At 40.3% G+C, this 24545-nt stretch overlaps 1 protein-coding gene across 1 annotated transcript; it reads right to left on the reverse strand.

The window, feature by feature from the left end:
• Nucleotides 1-106: 106 nt before the first annotated feature.
• mmp2 (matrix metallopeptidase 2) lies at nucleotides 107-12871 on the reverse strand. Its single transcript, XM_035651714.1, has 13 exons — nucleotides 12551-12871; nucleotides 12110-12336; nucleotides 11011-11159; nucleotides 9874-10002; nucleotides 8869-9042; nucleotides 7990-8163; nucleotides 7047-7220; nucleotides 6509-6664; nucleotides 6214-6340; nucleotides 2868-3004; nucleotides 2098-2257; nucleotides 1684-1793; nucleotides 107-559 (listed from the first exon to the last, which is right to left on the reverse strand). The coding sequence occupies exons 1-13, from the start codon at nucleotides 12701-12703 to the stop codon at nucleotides 456-458; spliced, it is 1974 nt and encodes a 657-aa protein (XP_035507607.1). The 5' UTR covers nucleotides 12704-12871; the 3' UTR covers nucleotides 107-455.
• Nucleotides 12872-24545: the final 11674 nt, after the last annotated feature.

Consider the following 24545-nt stretch of genomic DNA (forward strand, 5'->3'; position numbering starts at 1 on the left):
ATGGTCAAAAACAGCCTTTCAAAATTAAATTTGCATAAAACGGCAATATCTCACAGCACAGTATAGCACTGCGTTCAATGCAGTGTGGACATACCTGATGTCTGAGTTTTTAAAAAACAAACAAAAAAACTATAAAACAATAAAACGGGGGTACATATTGTAATAAATCTGCATCAGCATTACAAATGAAAAGTCAATATCACACAGTAATATAGCAAGTATCCAGTTGCCTATGTTCAGCCTGTGTATAAGGTCCCAAGGTGCCTTTCTACAAAGCTGGTTATACAGGCTGGAAGGGACATGTCTCCCACAGAAGCGTGTAGAGTTGCCGGGATAAAAACTTACAACAGTGTGCACTGCGGTGATCGCAAGTTGTGTGCCACACTATGGCAATGTCCTCATGAGGCCAGATGTCAATACAGGAATTAGCCAGTTGTGAGACATTTTGGAAATGCTCAACAACCGAGCCAGTCCTTTGTGATTTCACCCAACTTGACAATCTTCAAGCTGTTGTCTTCCAGTTTGAAATAGTGGTTACCTTTGAAGAAGTAGCTGTAATCTGTGAAAGACAAGCACAACGCACACTGTGTTTAAATATTTTATATTGCTTGTATAAAACAAGTAAAAAACCATGTACCACAACCATGTAATATCAGTAAAATAATCAAGATTCAACGAAAGCATAGACTAACTGTATAATCAGTCTCAGGCTCTGCTGAAGCAAATGTTAAGCCTCTCTCTCAGAATCATACTAATCAGGAAGCATACAGAGGCACCTCTGTAGAGGGGCACAGGCTTGCTTTATAGTAATATGTTTGTTCACTGTGTGGGGGAGGGGCTAGGTGATGCTTACGGTAATGTGTGTATGTTAGGAGAGCAGTAATGGAAAAATCCCCAGTTGCTTGCCATAGACAAAAATGTACATACCACCTCTAACCTCAAGGGTACATGGCTGACAGTGACAGCCTCAGAGGAAGTTTACCGATGGTATTATAATGAAAATTCACCACCATATATTTCTTGCACTCTGCACTGCTCACCAATGAGTAAAATACATATTAAAGGAATTCTTCTTCTTCTTAAAATGAACACAAGCCATCATGTGGTAGGCTATTCACTCAGCAAATTAAAAAATTAGCAATATTAAGCAACTGCCTCCCCTCTGTCTTCCATCAACATCAGACCACAGATGACTCCCTAACTTCAGTACTCCCTTTGGCCTGTTTTACTTCCTTTCATCGAACAGTCAGTTCCCCTAAACTGTTCATTTCTGGGTTATGACGCTAAATTGCATTTTATTGCTTGCTGGGTTGTGGGATATGAGGAGTTTTATTGAAAGAGGCACAGTGCCCGACTCGCTGATAAAGCTCACTGGATTTGCCTGTAATTTAACCAGAAGGAATGCTAGTCTGAATATGGTAAACGAGCACAGAACACCAGCCCTAATCCACAACCCCACAAATCCCTTTTCCCCTAAGACTCAGAAACAAATTGTAGGCCGAGGACACGTTTTGCTATTTTCAGGATAACCTGTAATACCGTCTGTGTTCCTATTTTTTAGTTTATTCTAGTGTCCAAAACGTAGTTTGCACTTTCCCATCATCTTCAGTTGTACTTTTTTGTTTAGGGCTAATTAGCAAATGCCAGCATGGCTTTACTAAGATGCTGTTTTTTTTTTCTTACCAATGCCATTCAGACTGAAGGCAGAGTCTATGCCATCTGGGAGGCCATTCCAGGAATCAGCAATAAGTTTGGGGAAGCCAGGGTCCATCCTCTTCCTATCTTCATCGTATCTGTACACAAAGTAAAAGTGCATGGTTTAATGAGCGCTACACAGTTTCCACACACATACACACTGCTCATACTTTTCCATGGAGATAAAGCAGTTAGTCGTCAACACTGTGAATCTCCATGTTGGGCAAGGGCTAAAAGAGCTGTTGTGGTTTGCAGTGCAGATTAGGTCACACTGAACACTAACCAGCTCCAGATGTAGCCCAGTACTGCAATTAGAGGTGCTGACATCAACAAAACAAGCTAGGGTCCATCAGAAAAGGGTTTAAGGCTCACAGATAGTTCAGTAGCTTTGCTGCTCCTCACCTCCAGAATTTGTCCTCAGCGAACAAGTAAGTCTTCCTGTTCTTCCTGAAGTTGAAAGCAGCATCAATTTGCTGCAGGTCAGTGGGGAGGTCAAGGCTGGAGAGCCTCTTTGGATAACCTGTCTCCAGTGCATCTGCTTTGTAGACCCACATCTCGTTGCCTGTGAGGGAGGTAAAAAAAATGTTGAACCATGGCTTAAGTAACACTGAAGACATTCTTTTAACACAAAACCATCTGATCAGGGTATTATACCATATTCCTCCAAATGTATTAACCAATTATATTATATCATCAGTGTGAGATCATGGCTTAACCAATCAAGGTAGTAAATTTTCCCTATACCCAAACCAGCTCTGCTGTTAATGTCTTCAAAGCGTGCAAATATATTATGTAAATTTCATTTGTATTCAGGAAGGTTGTCATATTGGTAAAATGTGAAGAATGTATCATAAACCACTAATAACTATGCTTGAATATCTTAAGTGTCCCAAGAGTGCACACCGCACTCTTACACGCTGAGCCAACATTCCTGCTTCTCCTAATGTTTCAGTTCGTAGAAACGCCTGACCGTTAAGGGAAAAGCATCCAAATGGTAAAAGAGTGAAGACACCTTTTCGTCACTCACTGAAGTGGAACTGTCTGTTTCTGTGATTACCACAGAAGTATAGGGAGGATAGGAACAGGGTGCACAGTTCATGCAATTTGACATCAATATTGAGCAATGTCTAAATCTGCCATTTCCTCGCAGTGTCTTGTTTTCTCCAGCGTACCTGAGAAGAACACTGTTTTTTCCTCCACTGGATTTTCATAGGCAGCATCTATCTTGGACGGCAGATCTGGCCAGTAGGTGGCCACTAGCATTGGGCCATTGGGCTTGCTTCTGAAGTTGACTGACCTGAACAGGAACCTGGCACAAAGAGAATGAGCGGGTGAGTGATTGTAAGCTTGATGAGCTGGGGATGAAATGAGAGTGAGAGAGAAAGAGGGGCTGAGGGGGTGATGAGGAGGTGGGGGAAGTGTGTGTGTGTGTGTGTAAGAGGAGGTTTTAGTGCAAGTGCTTCACTGGCCGAGCCAGCCACAATGGCCTGATTCATGAGCATCTGGTTCTCGTTAGGACTAAGGCTGCAGACGCCAGCGGAACAAGACCTATCTTGCCCGGATTTCCAATACACAGCTGCACAACAACGGCAGCTTCCCAAACTCTTTTCCACTGACCTATTTTTTGAAGAGAAAAAAATCTGCCAAATGCAAAAATGAGTTGCAATAAAGATAAAGTGAAGATGAGAATAAAACCTTACTAACATACATAGATATCCTCAGTGTTGTGTACATTTGTCAGGATGAAACAAGAGACATACTTCAATCTGAACTAGCCATCTATAAATTGCATTAATTTAGCAGTGTTTTTGTGGATCTATTTAAGTTCATGTGGTGTACCAACAATATCCAGGAGGCTTTTCTGTCTTTTCCTCCAGTCTCTAAGTAATGTCAAAACTGTGTGGTAATGCATTACGATGCAACAATAATGTAGTAAAAAACTTATATTTCACACAAGTTTTAAGTTAACAGTTTAGGTAATGTAAATATGTGATTTGATGTAAATGACAACACGCAAACACACTGTAGCGAGCGTATCAGTCTTGCTACTGTCCAGAGGAAACCTGTTTGGGCAACAGATTCAATAGAAAGGCCAACTGGCAGTTAACTGGGTGTTCTCAGTACTCTATGAACTAGCCTATTTTTGATACTTTTTATTGTTTTTATTATTATCTCTGCAATAGCCATTCAATTTGTGGTATTCACGGGAAAAGGCATGCATGTAATCCAGTGCGATTTGATGTCATTGATATCCAAGACTAAAATCTTAAGGATTGCCACTCAAACTCAATACTGTATATGGCTTCTGTTGGCTACATGCTAGGACGCAAGCATATGAGCGGGTTGGCCAAACAGTTTCTATGAGACAGACTTCATAATTGCCTTCTCCTTAATCCCCCAGACAGACAGACACAGTTTTATGCTGAGCTCAGGGAGTGCTACAAGCATTACTCACTGTATCATGTCAAGATTTGTCCTACATCATAAATATGCTGAGCCAGAAAAAGGAGCATCCTACATTTACAATAGCGAGAGTCAAGTGAGAATTAGCCCTGGAACACAGAGGGCAGCGCTTTTTCTCTGAAGCTATAAAACTTGGCTTGTACCCGAGCTCTGTACAGCTTACAAACCTGACATGGCTTTTAGGCAACTCATTAAGTTTTTGTGAAGGTCAACATAACAGGTCCATACTGAAACTTTACTAATCTCAGCCTTCAGATAGATATAATGTTCATCTCAGTACCTTGAGATTACTATGTCCTCAATTTCCCCCACTTGCCTTCACATCAGCTCTCAGCACATTTTCACATAGCAACTTTAAGGAATATCAAATCAGAAAAATAGTCTCGTATGGTAACACAAGAGAGCCAACAAACGCAGTGAGCTGCAGAACATGGCTGAACATGAAGCAAAATGGCCTTTGGATATCAATGTCTTAAATAAGTTTTCAGTTAAGCAAATGCAATATCTGCGTGCATATTTCAGCTACTGTACACAGGCCAATGTGCCTTTCCTCACAGGCTGAAAACTATTTCTTTTAGATTATGATAGTTTACACATCTGTTGAAATGAGCCCAGCTGCAAATACCCAAAGAGTGGTGTAGTCCCTTGGCTCAAATAGAACATAATGAATATCATAGCTACCAATACCCCACAAGCACCCAAATGGCATTTTGGCATCTGTGTGCTCCAATTAATGATCATAGCCTTGCTATACATTGATACGCATTATACAATGAACAGTTCAGATGGTTATCAGGTGCACTCATCTATTGGTTGTATAGTTCATCAGTTTTAATTTTCAGACTACTAAAGCATTATCTGAGGAGTCTGGTGAACCGCAGAGAATAAAGATCAGCCCAGGTTGATTTCCAAAACAGGCCAACGTTTGTCTGTGCTGCTTTGACGATCATTGCAAATGTGCTGAAGAGAGCCACAGCAAAGTAATTCTGTATTAAACCAGGATTTATGAGAAGGATTGTGGCCTGTTTCTCACAGTTTCTAACTTAAGGTTTTCAGAGAGGAAAACCAGGCTGACTGAAAGACTACACTCTTTGGTACAGAGGTATGCTGGCCTGTTTGCTTTGGACACATTTCCAAAATGGCCATGACAGATATACAGCTCTGTTAACCTTAAAATTGCAAGGAGTCTATGTTTCAGCACAGCTAGAAGTGTTAACACACCATAACTAACAAGGATTCTGTTTGTCTTTTTTATCAGTTCCATTTCTACCACATTACTGTTACATTACTGTTACTGACTCTCAGGAGAATTTGTCTATAACGAACTTCAGCTGCTGTGATGACGGTGTTCACCTTCCTACGGGAAAACACTCTGACTCACAAAGACGGTTGACAAAACCACAGTACTTGATGAAACTCTTCTACTACAGAAGGTCAGCCAGTAGACACAGTAAGCTTACAAGACTTTGGATTCACTGGCGCCGGCGAAGGAAAGGACTGTGTTTAGGACTGATGACTATTTTGGTTGTCAGTGCATAAGTAGAGGAATAGTTTGTTTTTCCCTCTTACTAATTGTCACATCATGAAACAAACAGGCATCTAAACCACAATGTTCAAGTGGCACAGAGAAACTATAATTAACAAGAAACTTCACGTCAGACTGCTCATTGTTTGTGGGGAAATGATTATGAAATCCATGCTGGCTTATTTCACTTGCACAAGTCATTAAACTAGAAGCAGGCTATTGGGTTCTGTTCGTCGTTCTTCCCATAGATCACAGACAGGAAATTCAACCAGACTTTGGCAGTGCTTGCAAGTTTCAAGAGAATCAAACATGGACTTCATGTTGCATTTATGACTCAGCGAGCTAATGAAAACATTGCAGCTAGAATATCCAAACAACATGGTCAGGAACCTTGATTCTTGATGGATTCATTGTTCCTGCTCCAACCTATTGTCCCCATTGCACCTTGTGTCTCAGAGTGGCATATGTACACTTGCTAAAGTCTAGTTCATGTCAGAACAACATTAGGACTTCTTGTTTGATTTGATTACCTGTCCTTGAAGAAGAAGGTCTCCCCTCTGATCTGTGCTACAGCATCAAAGATAACTGGCTCTTTACAGATGTCCATTGGAGTGACTGGGCCCTGGGTTGGAGGCAAAGGCTTGTCTGTTGGCACACCTGTTTACAAGAGATTTCCCAGAATATTTCACCTCGGAGGGAGTAATTACACTCACAGTACATTAATCTTTCCTGGCTTCTAATAAGAAAAAACGTTTCTTTTTTTTGTTCCAGTATTAGGCTTAATCCCTGTCCAGGAAACTAGCCGCACATGACATTTCATCTCACCGTAGAGCTCCTGGATGCCTTTGATGTCATCCTGAGAAAGTCTAAAGTCCTTAGTGTAAGTGTAAATGGGGGCCATCAATGCTCCAGGGTCCTGAGAGTGCTCCAAGCCAAGGGCATGACCAAACTCATGGGCTGCCACCAGGAACAAACTGTATCCTGGAAACATAGACAGTGAATACCCCTTAATAACAAGTAGAACATGGGAATTGGATAATATGGATCAGTCTTTCAGTTGTTAGCTACAGTGGTTTTACTTCATGTATTGATTCGTCTGATGGTGAGACACATAGATAATACATATTGTTTATTGGGAGTGCCAAATGACTTGCATTCATCTCATCAGGACAGATCAACCTAAACCTATTTCCCTGTTTATCAGTAATGTGCCTGAAGTAAGGGCGACAAAATATTTAATATATAGTATAGTCTTCATAGTTTTCTGTAATTGTCTAAACTATCTGGCACTCGTTGTCCCTCATTTAGCGGCAAATCCACTTCCCAGAACTACAACAAGAAATGTCACGTAAACTATTCATACCTTGGTCAGGACAGAAACCCCATTTGCGGTCATCATCATAGCTCTTGGTGCTAGCGCACCACATTTTGCCATCGCTTCGTCCAGAAGTGGTGCAGGACTCATATGTGTCTCCCAAGAAGGTGAAGGGAAAGACACAGGGGCTTCCCTCTGCATTTCCTCCCACTGTTGACATGGCTGGAGGGAGCAGAAAAAGATAAAACTGTAAATGTGAAATGTGGATCACTGATCCACTGCACTGTCTAATGAACACATTCATATGCCGAAATGTTGCTTCAGAACAGTTCGGTTTGTATTATATTTTGAAGGGAGTGCAAATGATGTTGTAAACAGCATCATGAAAGCACTGGCACAACACACATGACATCAATAACTAATCCACTGGGCACAAAACCAAAAAGCACCCGTCCAAATTGATTTTCTTTCAAAGAGATAATTTTCAATCTGGCAAGACTGGATTTGTTTTGTTTTTTTTTTATATATAATTTCATATTCAGCACAAGATAGCGCACACAGCTTTACAACAAAGCTACATTCCTAATCAATTAGAACCAGATGAAAGCTCAAGTGGTTGTACCTCTCTCTGTCTATCTGTCTCTCTCCCTCCCTACCATACTACCTCAACCTTAAAACCAGTCCCACTGACAAAATGGAAAATAAGCCCTGCCACTGCACATTAAAATACTTTCACAGCCACTCAGCAGACCACGAGCAAGACCGAAATCCCCAGCTGGAGCATTCCTGTAGACCAAAGCACAGCAGGGCACCATATACTGCGCATCAAAATAAACGTAGCCAGTAAAATGCACTGTATGCATCTAAGCAAGCACATAACCCTTAAACAGCACACTTAAACAGAGGGCAATGTACGACAACAATGCACAACAGAATGGGACAATATTCTATTATGTGATCAGCATAACAGGCAGTAGATGACACCACTTACCAGTTTCAGGGCAGAAACCGAAGGATTTGTCGCGGTCATAGTCCTCAGTGGTGGCACACCAGCGGTAACCATCATCCCTGCCTTCAGTGGTGCATCCATCATACTTCACTCCCTGAAAGTTGAAGGGAAATTTACATGGAGCGCCATCTCCGTTGCCACCCAAGGTGAATAGTACTGTAAAGCAAATATCAACAAATACAAATTAGTGTTATAGAGAAACAAGTAGCATTATACATATTACATTCACATTTTTTTTAATGCTTTCAAAGTATAAACTCCAATTCCTACATTATCATTGCTACCAACTAAGACCATTGGACCCCTGATTGATGATGTAAGACATAGAAATCTGAATTAAGCAAAATAGGTGGAATATCAATAATACAAGAGCTTAACAGAGCAGACAGATTCAGTCCAACCTTGTGTTCTCATCATCTAAAACAACTTAGTACATGTGTACTTTGGCACTTCGATATAACAAGCATGCGATCATGTTAGTACCATGGACAGCAACATAACACAGATAAACAAAATGTTTAACAAAGCCCAGTGTTCTAAAGTGGGGCAGAGAGTTGGAAAAGAAATATTCCATAATCCACTCCAAACAGAAAACAACACTTTCCTGGCATACTGTTCAACCTACTTTCTTTCTGTCCAAAATCAGCAGAACAGCTTTGAATATAGCAGTAATCTGATATAAAGTAATACGTTGCCAGTATAGAAATAAGTGCTTCAGTTTCAGTTCAGCAAGATGCAAGTAAGGCATGACACCAGTGTTGCTGAGGTCAAGTGGGGCCATGAGATGCCAAATCTGTGCAGATACTGTAGTGAAATGTGCCACATTGTTATGTCAAAAAAAGAACCACAGGGCACACTTACACTCATGGGGGCAGAAGCCATATTTGCCATCTTCATCAAAGTTGTAGGTAGTTGAGCACCACAGGAAGCCATCGTCACGGCCCTGAGAGGTACAGCTGTTGTACTCGGTGCCCATGAACAGGAAGGGGAATTTACAGAACTCTCCATCAGCATTGCCAAACTTCACCTTCACCACTGTTGAAAAGATCAATGATTATATGACACATTTTAACAAGGAAAAACCTTTTAAATATTATATTATTGTCATCCATTTTTTCCCCAAACAATTTTAAAAGTGACATGCTGTTCAATGTGATAGACTGCCTATCTGAAGCAAGCAAGTTCCTGCAAGTAAACTTTAATACTGTTTTAAACTAAATGGAACCAAAGTGGCTACCTAGACTATGGGAAGACATTTAAAAAGTAGGCTCTCAAAAAACAGTCAGCACAGTTTAAAAGTAAAGCACATATGATGAATTATAGTAAATGGGGTATAACTTGCAAACGCACAGAAAGAATAAGAAAACAGCTCGATCTAGGTTTTTGTGAGACTTGAGAGAGGGAAATAAGTTCTGCACAAATGATGAATTCAGACAAGAGGATCTGAGTAATAGGAAACATAAAACTATCTGGGTCAATGCGTGCAAATACAAATGCGTACAATAGAGAGTTTCTTTTTTCTATTCAGCTTCCAGATGGCTGAGGTTCGTCATATCGAGTGCCAGAAAGTTCAGATAAAGTTAAGAAAATCGAAACAAAGTATCTAAAAGTCAAATGTATTATGTATTATCAATGTCAAAATCTGTGTAGGTCATCTCACCAATGTTTTTAATGTCACCTGTAGTGGTACCTACCATTTGTTTTGAATAAAACACTAGACATGTAAAATCCACCTAATTGGTGATGCATGTTAAGACAAATTGACACAAATTTTATGCTATTACTGCTCAAATCACAGTTGTAGTGGGGAATGGTGGAGCTTCTGCAATATGCTTTTAGTTTTAGGAAATAGTGTTTCCCCATTACCTTGGCCGTCTCCCAGCGTCCACTGCTCATCATCATCAAAATGGGAGTCTCCCCCAATTCCTGGCCCTGGAGCGAAAGCATGAGCCAAGAGGCCATCTTTGCCGTCGAAGGGGTAACCATCTCCATGCTCTGTTGATGACATCATTCAATATTAACAATTACATTTTTTTATTTTATTTTAATAATCTTTAATTAAAAATTAAGAAGTCGTTTTCTTTATTTAAACAGGCACAACTGGTACAACTGTGAAGCTATTAGGTAGCTAGTTTCAAGAGAAAATAAAAAAAACTAGAAAATAATAGTTGTACACAATAAAACATCAAAATATTCTTCTTCTATTCTAATGTCCCTAAAACAAGAGTTTCACATCTTCTGAAGTGGTTGGTTTTTGTTTGTGTTCCAGCATAATTTCTCATAAGGTCAGCTATGGCTAGACAGAACAATATTGTGACACTGAATAAATATCCAGTGAGTAAATATCAAATGGTTGTTTTAGTGGGAATGAACAGAATTGCCCGTGTGAACACCACAGTTCTAATTATTTTAGTGTTTCTAAAATATAGGTTGGCGATGTGCCGCATGAGTCACTGTAATAACATGGGTTATTGCTCCTTCACCATTAGTCAACAAGGCAGTGAACTTCTGTTCAACTCTTTCCTAACTCGTCTTGGTAGTGGGAGGCAACTTCATATAATCATGACTTAGTTCTTAGAGTGCATAAACAGTCCTTGGGGAGAAAATCTTTGAATTTTAACGTACAATACCATTCCTGTGCCTCATTAAGTAAGCATACATGCACTACTGTTTACCATATCCCAAGGCAGGAGATCAGAATTGAGACAACGATGACAGATGATAGCTTCAGTAAGCATGTTTTTTTTAGGGCAAATGGGATATTTTAATATAAAATAAATCTAATTTGTTGATGGAATTTGACTGGCAGGCATACACAATATTAATCCAAGAAGTGGTGCCAGGTTTCTCACACAACAAAGTGCCACCTGTTCATAGATACTGACTGTACTGCCCAAAAATATAGAGATAACCTGTCGATAGCTCAACTCATTACACTTATTACTATAGTTATTTATAAATACAGTATGTATATACTGTCTGTTGTCTATATACATGCATTACCATTGCGGCCAAAATTAATCATGATGTCAGCCTCTCCGTCCATGAGGCGGGTAAATGAGAGCGGGGTGACGTCACTCCATACTTTGAAGGCTCTGAAGAAAGCATCATTTATGACCTCCTCATCCAGATCGGGAGTGTATCCGAGGATTCTGCAGAGTTAACAGAGTCAATAAGTAAGTAATCAGAATAGTGGTGGTGTCATGTTTGGAAAAGCATGTAGAAATATCATAAGATCAAATTTTCTCTACTCCACATCATGGAAAACAATCCGTCTACACCATGCCAATAACAGTCTGTGAATCCTCTGGTGAAAATGCTTCTGAAACACTGTTGAGCCACAAACCCTGTTATAGTCCTTTCCTAAAAGCAGTCTAAGATCTCTTAGTTGTTATTGTCTTTGGCTTGCAGTCTTCCTTAAAAAACACACAGGCAGACGGGCTGGAATGATCAAGGCACACAAAACCGCTGATATAAATAAACCAGTTCCACATTGTTGTAAACCTCAAACAGAACGAAAACAAAAGACCTGACACATACTGTGTAGGAATGCTGGTGTTAGCAAGACACAAGATGCAAGAGCTGCAGTGACTGTCTGGATGGGGGTGGGGTGGACTGGAAGTTGAGGGGAGGGAAGGGTGGGTGGGTCAGGCTGTGGTCCATCTCTCAAAGCAAACAGACTCTGGCTTTGTATTTATACTTTTGTGCAGTCACTAAACTCTGCTTTGGGAATGACATTCAAACTGTTAGATTGTGGCATTATGGGGTGACTCGGGCATATTCCAAGTTGTGTTTCCCAATACTTATGGGTTGATTTATGGGCTGAAATTGGGTGGGGTCAACTTATTTTACCGTTATTTTACCTTTCTGTGGTTGGCACACATCATATGATGCCCTAATGTGGTCCATGCAAGGCATCTAAAATAACTTTGTACCTTTCTTATGGGGCATACTGCTTAAAACTTCCATGATGTCATTATTTTCACAGTGAACTGGGACCCACCCCCATTATAAAATACTTTACAGGATAAAATCCAGTACTTCCAGTGCAGGACAATCTAAAACTACTCCAGAAAAGGTATAGGTAAAGCAATTCCCTAACCTGTAAGTGACGTCTTTCTTTTGCCACATGGGTTTCCTGTGGAAGAAGTTGTAATTGGCCACATCTGGGACGCCACAGCGGGGCTTTCTCATGATATCCACAGTTTTGGCATCAATCTCTCCAGTTTCTTGCAGAGCAAAGAACTTTTGCATTTTCTTCAGGGTGTCCTTAAGCACCATAAGGTTACATCTGTCTTGTGGGCATCCATAAAACTTATTCAGATAGTGCTAAAAGAGAAACACAGACATACAAATGGGTTGACTCATCCAGGATTAAGTATTTCTATGAAGTAATTGCAATAAATAATAAAATAAAAAAAATAATGATTTGCAAACTATTCCCCAACATTTGAGTTTTTATACTTTAAGAATTCAAAATGTTACTTCCCAGCTGTTTAACCCACTTTTACATAGTTTTATGAAAAACAACCAATAAACTTACCAGAGCAACTTCTTTGTCTGTTCTGGGGGTATCGTCTCCAGGAAACCTGATAATAGGCGATGGGGCAGCATATGTTGCTTGAAAAGCGATGAACTGAACCAAAAATACTTTGAGAACCGTCCGACGACAACTAAATATCGTCGGAAAGCCCATTTTCCTCTGTTTTACTGTGTCTTAGCTGTGGTAAATGCCGTTCTCTCTCGGTTGCAGTCTTTCCACCCCGTCAGCTTGTGTTGCCTCTGCTCCTCTGCAGGATTTTTTTTTCTCCTTAACGGGACATCCTGCACTTCGGCTCTATGAACTTTTTCAGTTCTGCTTGCACACGCACTTTTTCCCCCCCGACAGCTTTCTGCGCAGTCTCCAGGTTGAGAAATAGGAGCGGGGGAGTCCACAATCAAACACACATTCTTACTCATTTATTCACTTCCCAGTCAGCCTTGTTTTTTTGGACTGACTGAAAAGAATTAAATATGATATGTCCAGAAATTACAGCTGATGCAGTGTGGATGGAAATAACTGTGGGTGCTGGATGGTCAGTTTATGGCAATTATCATACACCGGATTCTATAGGACTAAATGTTGCAACAGTTGTAGTTTTTAAATAGTTAGGTTATTCTTTCCCAGATATCCTTTGGCTAATGTTACTAAGTAAGTAAGTAAGTAAGCAAGTAAAACTTTATTCATATAGCACCTTTTTGACACAGAGATCCAAAGTGCTTTCCAAACAACAAATAAATAAACACACTTAGGTCAGCATGATGCTGCGTTGTTGTATCAGACTGATGAACTGTCTCCTTTGCTGCCAGCCTCACTGTGGCACAACTGGGTTAAGTTAACCTATGGCATTAGTTAACGTACTCAGAGTCACTTATGTCCCATCTGCCATAAAGAAATTGTAATGAAATCCAATCTTTCTGCCTATTTTGCTGTGTTACTGCGCACTCTGTGTTTTGATGAAAGGGCATGTTTTAGTTGCTGCCTGGCTTTATATTGTGGATATGTGGCAGGGCTAGAGCCTGCAGGTAGACTACAACATGCACACTGAGGGGTGCGCGCAGTGATTCACTTGATATCCATTCATGATAAAAGGCGTTATGACGCATCCCGACTCCCAGTAAATAAACTATTATTCCTGCTCAAACTGGAAATCTCCCCTTTCTCTAGGATAGCCTTTTCTACATGATCAAATGAAATAATGAATCATTCTGTCATTCTAATGAACTCCTTTAGTGTAACAGTCCCAAAGCTGTTATTTTTTGGTGTAAATAAAACACCAGTGAGTATATTACTTACACAGACACCCAGCTGTAGACGGGCCAAAAGTTATTTAAAGTGGTATATTGACATCTGGTGGCGGGATGTGAAAATTCACCTCAGTGTCAGGTTAAAGAGGGCAGAGTGAACCGCGTGTAACCAAAACCACACTGGTAACACTAATTTATGTCTTTCTTAGTTTTATTTTTTACATTGAGTCCACTTCCACCTACACTTTTTTGGTGCAAACAACTTTATTAAAGTGAAGATTCTGTCAACATTTTCACAGCTTGGAAAAATCAAAGCTCACACTGTACACGAAAAAGAAAGAAAAAGGGCCAAGCAGGTTGGGGCATAAAAATTTGCAGATTAAATCTTTACATATATTTAAATATATATTCTTTGCTCATTAAGTAACCTAAAACTCACTCACCTTTTATTTTTATTGAATGTAACTGTTGTTTTATGGTGTTTCTGTGCTGTGACACCTGTGTGAAGATGCTCTCTTGATAATTAGAACTACTTATGTTATTTTTCAGGTTTTAAGTTTTACTTATTTTTTATTGCTTTTTCCACTCCACCTTGCCTAACTCTGGGGAGGTACTGGATGTTGCTGTGAAGTCATCACCATGTGTTGCATAAAACCAGATCACTGACTCATCACATGATCCATGAAACAATTCACTGCCAGAAATTCAGATCACTATACAGTGACTCTCACCTTCTGAACTAGAGTCAAATTCAGGACAAACTGTACAGAGTGAGTTGGTTGAGGTTGCAGCAAAGAGCCTTCAGCATCACTGCCCTCTGGTGGCTGACATACGCCTAGCATCTCTAGTCTCTTCTAAAGCCCTTGAAGCCAGTCTTCTTTACTGTCTGGTAGTGTACCGCATAGATATAGGATTTACTGTAACTCTCTTTGACATCTCTTTGTTTCCGCTCTCATGTGCTGTTCACAGTAATCCAGTATGACTCCTTAATAGAGAAAGCTGAAGGACTTTTTTTGCAAAGACATCTGACAGATGGATAGCTCACAAACAGGATTTTGTGGTATATCTAGCAAAGCAATTTCCCTTCCCTTTAGCCAGAGTACAGTTAATTTTTCATAGCCGGGGCTGCTGCTGGTGGTTGCAGAGTGAATTTAACATCCATTTGCCAACAATATCCAGGGCCTGTCACTTTGGAGCAGGAGCTTTATTTCATGCACTGATACATGCTGCCATCTCCTCCAACTGACACACTCTCAGTGATCTCTGGCAGAGCCAGGGAACAGAATGGCTACCTATTAAATGTACATGGGCTTGCCTCTCCAAATAGAAAATGCTGAGATGTGAAAAGTTGAGCCACAGCTACAGTAATTGAATGCCTTTGTGCATATGAATGCAATTTTGCAGGCGAAAGTGGCATAAAGAGATTGTGATGATAAGGTTTGATTTGCATGTAAATTGTTTTCTTTTTTTGCCTCCCTTGAATGCTTAAGCTTCGTCTAGATTGAAGCGTCTCACAGTGTGTGTGTGTGTGTGTGTGTACGTGTGTGTTTTGATGAAATACGGTTTGCTTTTGTGTGAAAATGTGTGTCTTGTTGCTGTTGATTGCAAGTGCATCTCATCCGTTTGTATTTGTTTGTTGCTGAGATGGCTGATTTAAACACAATCATGGTTTCGTGCAATGCTTTACACTCGTAGAGCTGATTTGTACTTCAGCATTTACACTGCAACACATAAATTATACACGGCAGCTTCATTACGGACAATTTCGTTTTAGTGGGAACAGCTTTCTGAGTTTTCTACATTGTAATGCATATGCGACTTAATGCGAGGCTGCAATATGCTTGCTCTGGTCCTGCACTATACAAACTCATGTCATTAATTATGAGGATGAGCGGATACCTCCAGCATGCCAGCATGGCCCCCTCTTGCGACTGGGAATGGGACATTCTGGACATGAAGGCCAGTCGTATTATGGCTCTCCAGCTGGCTCTGGATCTTCAGACCCACTGATTGACCCCAGTCCAGCTGAACAGACCGCAGCCCTGGATGTCACCCTGTTCCCTCACCCTGGTCCTCTGGCTCTTGCAAGGACCCAAACAGATTCTCTGAAGGGTCATCAAACCAAACTGCCTGTATAGCTGGCTAGCACCAAGGTCATGAATGACAAATATCACAGTCCCACTGCTGCTCCATCCGCTCCTCTCCTCTCACTCCAACTCAGAGTTGCTCAGAGAGGATAGAGTGTGTAATGTTCAGTGCTGTTTGGTCCAGGCTTGAATACATAGTTAGCCTGGGTGTGTAGTTAATACTGACACTGAGTGGTTTAGAATCAGTCTATTGGCATTGTTTGTTTTATGTGCTTTGCAGGAGTAATTAAGCAATGGTTGCTGAGTAAATGAATGCAGCAACAGCCCTGTCAATAAATCTGTTTCAAGATAACTTAATTTGGCTAAGCACTGTGTTACAGAATACTGTGACACATATTATATCACTCGGTTTGAAACATTCCGATGATGAATTATTGAACATAAATCCATTATCTTGAACATATTTTATTTATGAATGCACCAAGACACTGGAGGACTTTAACACTGCAGGGTAATTATTGTTCCACATTGTGTCACCACTATTCTCTCAGATGCAACTGCCAGAGCAAACTGCAATGAATCAAAGAATTGTAGGGTTTTGATTGACATTTTGTGTGTGCACAAGGCCCAAAGCGACATTAGCCGAATTGCTTTATTTAATGCTTTCTCCCACATTCTGTTTCTCTTTTAGCACGCCTTGTAAACACTGATGCAATAATGCATTCCATTATACAGAGGAGAGGAGATGAGTGTCTCTCGTGGCTCCTCTCCATCTCAATAATAGGTCAACAGCTGTATTTAAAAAATTAATCACATTCTTGGCAGTTGCAAAGGTTAGCCGCAACGCTCTGAGATGCAATATTGGAAGCTCAGATCAGCAGCAAATCTCGGTGGAGATGAGGAAGAGTTGCCTTTGATGAGTACAGCATGTAAATGATTTGTGTGTGTTTATAGGACACGGGGCTGGCCCTGCCTCACTCCAAGACAGCGGTGTCGGCACCACTCTGTGGCAGAGGCTGGCAACAGCAGATGGGAATAAGCAAGACAGGGGAGGGCTGACCCCACTACAGCACTTCACAGTTTGTACTCTCTTTCAGCACAATGTTTTTCGTTCTTTTTCCTCTCCCAGTATATCTCTGTTTTTGATTCTCAATTTCTTAATTCTGAGATTTCTTTTGTATCTTCCCTGCCTTGTTTCTTGTAAGTGCACTTATATTTAAGTTTGCAGTCAAAGAAAGTCTCTGTGATCAGAGTATGTGCCAGTTACAGGACCTCTGCAATTAAATACATTTCCTAAATATCCTCAGGACTCGTGAGTTTTAGTTATCACAACTCAGGACAGCGAAACAGCTTGTTTGTGCTTGCTATGTTTCCTGATGGAGACATTATTGGCCTGTTAGTCTGATCTTTTAAGAAATTCAAATATTGATGCCTTTCTCACATCAAAAACAAATTACCCTCAAAGATATCTTGAGGTACATGAAGATGAAATATAAATGTCTGCCTCGGATTGCTTTTAGTATCTCTGAAATATTCACCGTGGTATTTTTGGAGTGCCGTGGCTCTTGCGTGTTTTGCGCATGCAGGCTGACACTTGGGGATGAATTTTTCAGCAGTGATCTGATTTGGCCGTCATCGTAAATGGATAGCCTTGATAAGTCAGGAACATCGGTACCTGGATTGTTGGATGAAAATGAAATACTGCATGATGCAAGTGAGTGAAAGGAGTGTTGAAATGCTGCCGTCTGTCTGCTGCTCTTGACAGTCCTGAGAGCTGTGCCGCAGATGAGCTATTATGTTGTTTGCACATGTCGGCTTCGGAAGCTTCTGTCTGTCTACTAGTTGCTTTTACACAAAAAAACAATAATTATTACTTTACCTCCACAATTCATCCGAAAATAGTTTGTTTTATAATCTGAGGGTCCCACCTCAGCCATAGGTCATACATTAACACCAGTTTTTTATGCTAATGGTGATTTTTTTTTCTCCCTCCCTTGGAGTTTGATTAAGAATGAAAAAACAATCAGCAGATAAGTAATCATCAATTAAAACAGAATGAGAATAGTGTTTCCAAAACAACAGAGACCCTTCGGGAAATCCGATTCACTATTATCTCCTTTCACTCATTAAAAGTAGAAAGGCAGCCAGGCCTGGCTCCTTCAGCTTTAAAACTGCCTAGCCTCCTTTTGACATATTCAATTGCCATGCAGTGTGTCCTCCTTTTCTTGCCAGCCAAGAACAGTTTCAAACTCAGGTTATCATTTCAGTTTAATAAATACGAAAGTTTTGGGAATATGCTGCACAGTCAGTCAGGTGAGGTCTCGAACATCATGTCCCTTTGGACAGAACTTTCAGAGAAAGTGTATACCCGGGTAAGCACCTTTAATCTGATTACAGCATGCAAACGGACTAACAGGGTGAATTTGATTTGATTTGATTTATGTTTTGGCATACCTACTTTACTTAAAACAACAAATTTCAACAGATGGACTTCATTTTTTTTTTTACTTCATCCCCCCCTACATTCAAACACAAGTCACATTTGAAGTGGCTCAAACAAATCCCCACAGTCATCTTACTGAACCTGCTTCCTAGAGGATAACAGTAATGCCTTCAAAGCTCAATAGGTCATTCACTATTATGGTTTGGGCCCACCATCACAAATTCCAGACAAAAGTGAATTTCCTATTCCCTGTCAATAACAAGCTCGATGTCACCTCTGAAGGCGAGGAAGCATGATTCAATAAAGTTTTCTCTTTTTTCTGTTTGACCTCTAGTCACCCTGTTGGTGAGAAAGGGTTGGATTACATTTTTTTGCTCCAGTAAGTACCCTACAGGCTTCCTAGAAACACACCAGACTCTCTATCTAGTATAAACCTCTGATAGCACAGCTCAACCAGTGTGTTGTTTTTTTCCTGTTGAAATATGCATTTTAGCAAACAATAACCATTACATATTTGCAGGGATTGATTGGGAACATATTCATATTATAAGGCACTAAGATTGTGAGCCTTCAAAGCTCAGTTTCTTGTATCTGCCATAGCGTGAGTCACTGTGACACTAGCTGATGTTGCTGTTATTCTTTGGTAGCTGGGGAGAGGTCAATAAAAAAAAAATGTATTGACTAAAATGGGAGTTGTATTACTGTCTATGCACTCCTAGCATTAGTAATGGCCTGTTTAACCATGAGTCCAGTGTCTAGACTGTGTTGCATGAAAACAGCTTTGTTGTGAGATGTAGCAAGCAGCAGAGGTGTGCCAATGTATGAGCCTGTGTTCTGGCCATGGAAGCCATGCCTCCTCCTATTGCTGCTACCTGTGATCTGAGTCTTGTAGGGCCGTGTCTGCAGCCCATAGGCCCCCTGCGTTTTAAGTACCGGATAGCATGCACGCCGCCGCTGTCCCTGTTTGCAGGATATTGAAAAAGACCTTTGTCAGGAAGCTGAGGCCCACTGGCCATTGGGGAGCAGCGATCGTGCTGCTCCAAATTACCATATCACCTTTCTCTCTTCATCCTAAAAAACAACAAAGTCAGACGTCTGATGGGTGACACTCATGCAACGGGCTCTTGTGCTTTACCTTACCCTTAAAAGAAATAGCAAAAGGAGAGTAATCTGCTGGTCGCTGTTTGATTTTCCACCAGAGTGTATTTATTGCTGTATAAAATAATATATAACACATGGCAGGCGGTAACATATCTTCCTGAGTGCATTGTGTTTGCAGTATTGAAATGTGACTAGAAATGAATCAGTGCACAAGGTATTGCTATTACTATGCAAACCAGATAGATGGCTTACATTTAATTTATATAATATTCCCCATTGAATCATTTTTATTACGTGGGAGATCTTGGTAGGAATATTTGGCCTATAAAGAAATTAACTTTGTCTCTTTGCTAAGTACACCAATGCATCAAGCCATTATCTCCGTGATAGATGAATCATATTTGATATTACGCAAGACAAATGTATTCATATTGCATATTTTTCTAATTTTTCCTGTCTGACCATCTGTGTGTTTTACGTCTCACCAAGATTAATCCGCTGATCCTATTGGGATAGAGGGCAGGTGTTTTTCCCTAACACACAATAGTAAGTATGAGCTGATATCAAAGCATAATCCACCACATTATATTTCAGATCTTTGTAATGTATCAGGGACAGTGATTTCCACAACTGGGCCACATTGAGACCAGATTTATTCCATATTATCATTGCATGTGTGCGTGTCTGTGTGTCTGTGTGTGTGTGTGCGTGCGTGCATTCAGACTAAGCAAAAGGGGGCAGACTGTGACCAGAAAGTCACATGTAGAGCCTTGTGAATATCAGTGACATATGAAATAGTATTTTGTGTCCTTGGATCAGTGTGCTAAATCATTTAAGCAGAATGACCCTTGACTGGATTCAAGGGAGGAGGGTGAACCAGGGGGATACGGAGACCTGTTTGGCTGGAGAGACAAAGGGCAAAGGTTGACCTCTGACAACGTCACTGTTGACCCAAATTCCATCCATCCTCAGCTACAAAGATCTGATGATTATTTTTCCAGGAAATTGCAGCATTTGATCTCACCTACACCTCTTTCTTTACTTAAGTGGCTCTAGGTTAGGTGTGATTGAAGTCAGACGATGATTTACTGAGACAACACTCACCTAGCACGCTGTTCGGCCTGTTATAGCCTCTGTCTTACATGTGCCCTCCTAAATTCACTTATGTAGAATACTTGTCTTTCCCAAGGCGTTAGGCAGGACGAGTGGATTCACAGACAGATTGCAAACTAGTGTTAATGATCGGCCTGTCAGGCAGAATCTGTATTACTTAATCTCCTGGTCCTGCTGTACATGATCAAAGCAATGCAAATGCAATGGGGTATTGATTTCTACAGCACCCGTGCTCTTGCACTTATATTACTTCTTTTACTGCTACCCACAGTTTCCATCCATCTCTAACCCCAGAACTATTGTCATTTAAGCAACATGGAGCAACAAAGCTGGTCTTTTCTGTGTTTTAGTTAATGCTGAAATCTGTTTGTGCATAATGTTTAACTAAATACAAGTGATGATATCTTATTTGATGTTATTCCCTAAGTACAGTCAGCTAACAATGTCTATAATATGCAATGTTTTTGCAAAATCCTTTTTTTTTTTTTTTTAAATCTGTATATTCCATTGCAGATATGAAACTTGTCAATTGAAGATCAGGGGATTAAATAAGCCCCAGATCTGAAACAGATGGTTTGCTAATCCTGTCAACCTTTCACATAGTCAGCTGTGATTGATACATTATGACATATTGTAAAGGTTATATGGTCTTTGTGATGTTGATTGTCACCTCTGTAGTCTCTAAAACCCGGTCTTCACAAGTAATAGGCTGTCCCCCCAAAACAGGATAATATAGAGAGTGAACCGTCACTGATGCTGTTTTGATCGAGAAGTCTGACTGAATTTGTTTAAAATCATTGTTACTACTCATGAAGAATGTTGCTGGACAGCAGTGAAACCTATTTAAAGTCCAATTCTTGAAATGTGAGCAGCCACAGTGAACTCTTTGTCACAATGAAACATGGTGATTAAGACAGCCAGTGGGAGATGAAAATGAATTCCTTCAGCTCTGAGGAGGTGTTGTATGGAATTGTCACAGGTCACCCTCCAGGCGTCTGCCATTTGCAAAGTAATTCATCCAACGCATTATCCCAATAATGATAAATTTCAAGCATTATGAATAGGGATGTTTCCTTACACAAAATTTTAAATGATATTTAGGTAAAAGGTCTAAGGATCATTTGCCAGTTTTTTTTCTTACATGCTGCTGTTGCAGGCTTGAGATTCTGCTGAATCTCCAAAAGCAATTTGTGACAGAGAAACACGGTGAAGGTCTTTGTCTTTTAAATCACGGCATATAAGAACATTTGTGCTATTTATTTTATTTTAGAATTGTTGGCTTTCTTTCTTTATTTTCAACCAGTTTAAACATCACTAATGAAATTGAAATATACTTGACACCTCGTACCTGCAATAACTGATTTTCTTTTGCCACTCGGGGGCAGCAGAGACAAGCAAGGTTCAAGGTTCAAGGTTCAGGGTTTTTATTTTTTTTCACATGCAGTGAAATGAAGGGAATGCTCAGTTACTATGAAAGAATATAAAATTAATCAATTAAAAAAACAATATAATCAGTAAATAAATATAATAAAATAAATAAACAAATAAAATAAAAGAGATAGAGAGACACAGGTGGCATCTGGACCCACGCCATCTTGGAAAAAGCTGTGAACACAAGGACATATTACCACCTTTTAAGTTGATATGGCAAACTTGGTGATTTGGTTTCTGCCAACTCCTGGGGGAAATATCTGGCTATTTAGTTGCTATATACTCCACCATGTTCACTAGCTAGTTGCTAGCTTTGCCTGTCTGCTGTTTGGTGGTGGGCAGGTAGCGTACAATAGGTTTCCAGCTTTTTGGCTGCTTCTTTCTGCAGCTGGAAAGGATGCCAATAAGAGCAGTGAGAGAAACTCAGTTGATTTGTCAGCTAAAAACCCAAGACAATGTGAAAGAAGCTAAAATACTCCATAGGACCTGCAGAGTTGGGTGATAATTCACAGTGGATTTGTCACTATATATATATACTGTGTGTAAATCTAAGACAATTTACTATAGCAACATAAAATCTTAGCATTTTCCGGCATTACTATAGAACTTTAAAAAATAATAATTTTCAGTATTATTTCCTGGCAGATTTGGTAGACTCAATCTTGCCTTCAGACATCAATGAAGCTGACATTTTTCCAATCACACATTGGTTGATCCATCCACTTTAAACATTTGTCAAGTGTTTACAGATATAACCATTTTGATTCTTCTAAAACAAGAAAAAATATTTACATCTTGAATTTGGTTTTCTTACATTAGAGCCCCTACCCTGACATTATATACAGTATGCCTGGTGGGATATCCCCCTTGTGCCAGTGATCAATCAAAATCAAATCATTTAGTTTTTGCGAAAACAATGTGCTGTGTGTTAAGAATGAATAAATTTGGGGGGGAAAAATGACAAATAGTTATTTTAATACATGCTTCTTTTGGACAATTATGAACTGTATCCCATCTTCTGTTTCTGTATTCATTTGCAACTTTTGTGTGTATGCAGAATTATTCCCTTCCATTTGCAGATGTCAAAACTGCTTTTTGTTTAGTTTGCAGCAGATCACATTGATCACATTTTACTAGTAGAACTGTTTTGCTGAGTAAGTTCAAACTGAAAACAGCCAGGAATGTTTTAAACTGAAAGCACATATCACGAAACATTGTTGTTTATTGGTCCCGTATGATTGTAGCCCTGAAATCTTTTCAGCAATGCTGTCTGCTCAACTCACACCCAAAGAGTGGCTGTGCTTGTGTGTGGATGGCACCCTTCAGTTTTCTAATTGATGACTACTGGGTGCAGTCCGACGGAAGCAGTCTGCTGGCAAACACACGGGAGGAAACCACTGCCAAGACAGCTTTTCTATCAGATTGCTCTTTGAACTTCAGGCTTATGAGCTGCTGACAAACTCAGACGCTGCATGGCGGCATACTGCAGTGCCCCTTGCCTTCCTTCCTCTACTCAATCCCTGAGACCTTGTGGAATCTACAAAGTCAACATTAGAGTCTAAAGAAGGGAAATATCCTGCTGTTTTTCCCTCACAAATGTGTGCAATCTCTGGCGCACTGTGATTCTGACTTAACTCTAAATGGAAACAGTGTTGTTTCTTTTCTTTCACGCCACCACCTAGCAGCAGAACAGCGTGTCAGACCACTTTCCGCTGGATAATTTCAGACATGAGAGACCCGTTTCAGCCCTTTCTAGCCCCCCTTTGGCTGCACGGCCTGGCCTTCATTAGGCCAACTTATTGGTTGCACATGGCCAAAGTGGACTTTGTGTTTATCCTCACGCAAAAGGTGCTGAGGAAATTGCTGAGTCTTCTGTCATAAGACAAGTCCTGAAGGCGATTTCCTTGGCTTGCTTTGCACGCGTGACCTGGCGTCAGCCTGGTGGCAAGGGGAATAATGAGGCTTAGAGTGAGCAGGGCCTTAAGCCTGGCAGGTCCTCATGCCTCACAGAAAACTGATATCTACAGTGGGCCGGACATAAAACCCTGAGGGAAGTCTGATGCCGTCCTATGGGAGATTAGCTTTGCTACCCTTTGCCTTGTATGCTTCCTTTCTTAATTCACTAAACTAATAGTGCACTCACACATCAGGGAGAAAAGAAAAAGATTAAATACTCAAAGTAAAGATTGGATATACTGGGGTAATTCATATGATTAATAATGTGCACAAAAAAAAAGACAGACTTTAACTTACAGCACAGGTTAGACCTAATGTAATGCAGTCTGATATGTTTATTAATTTATGTGTGTACTTGCAGAATTTTGGCTTTCATCTTGAAATGATACGTAAAAGTAAGATATGGGGCAGAAAGTGAGTATATAAGAAAATGTGATCCATGCATCATGACACAGTGCCTATCTAAAGAAATATATTTCTGTGATGAATATAACAAGGCACAGATTTAAGCAGACATGCACACCTACAGACGCTCTATTATTGTGTGTTTATATGTCTTTCTATGTGTGTGCTCTTGTGCCCTGGGTGAAGATGAAAAGTTTTTTGGACTTGTAACCCCT

The sequence above is a fragment of the Morone saxatilis genome, unplaced genomic scaffold (genome assembly GCF_004916995.1).
Source record: "Morone saxatilis isolate NCDOM2014 unplaced genomic scaffold, NCSU_SB_2.0 Contig11, whole genome shotgun sequence".
Lineage (NCBI taxonomy): Eukaryota > Metazoa > Chordata > Actinopteri > Moronidae > Morone > Morone saxatilis.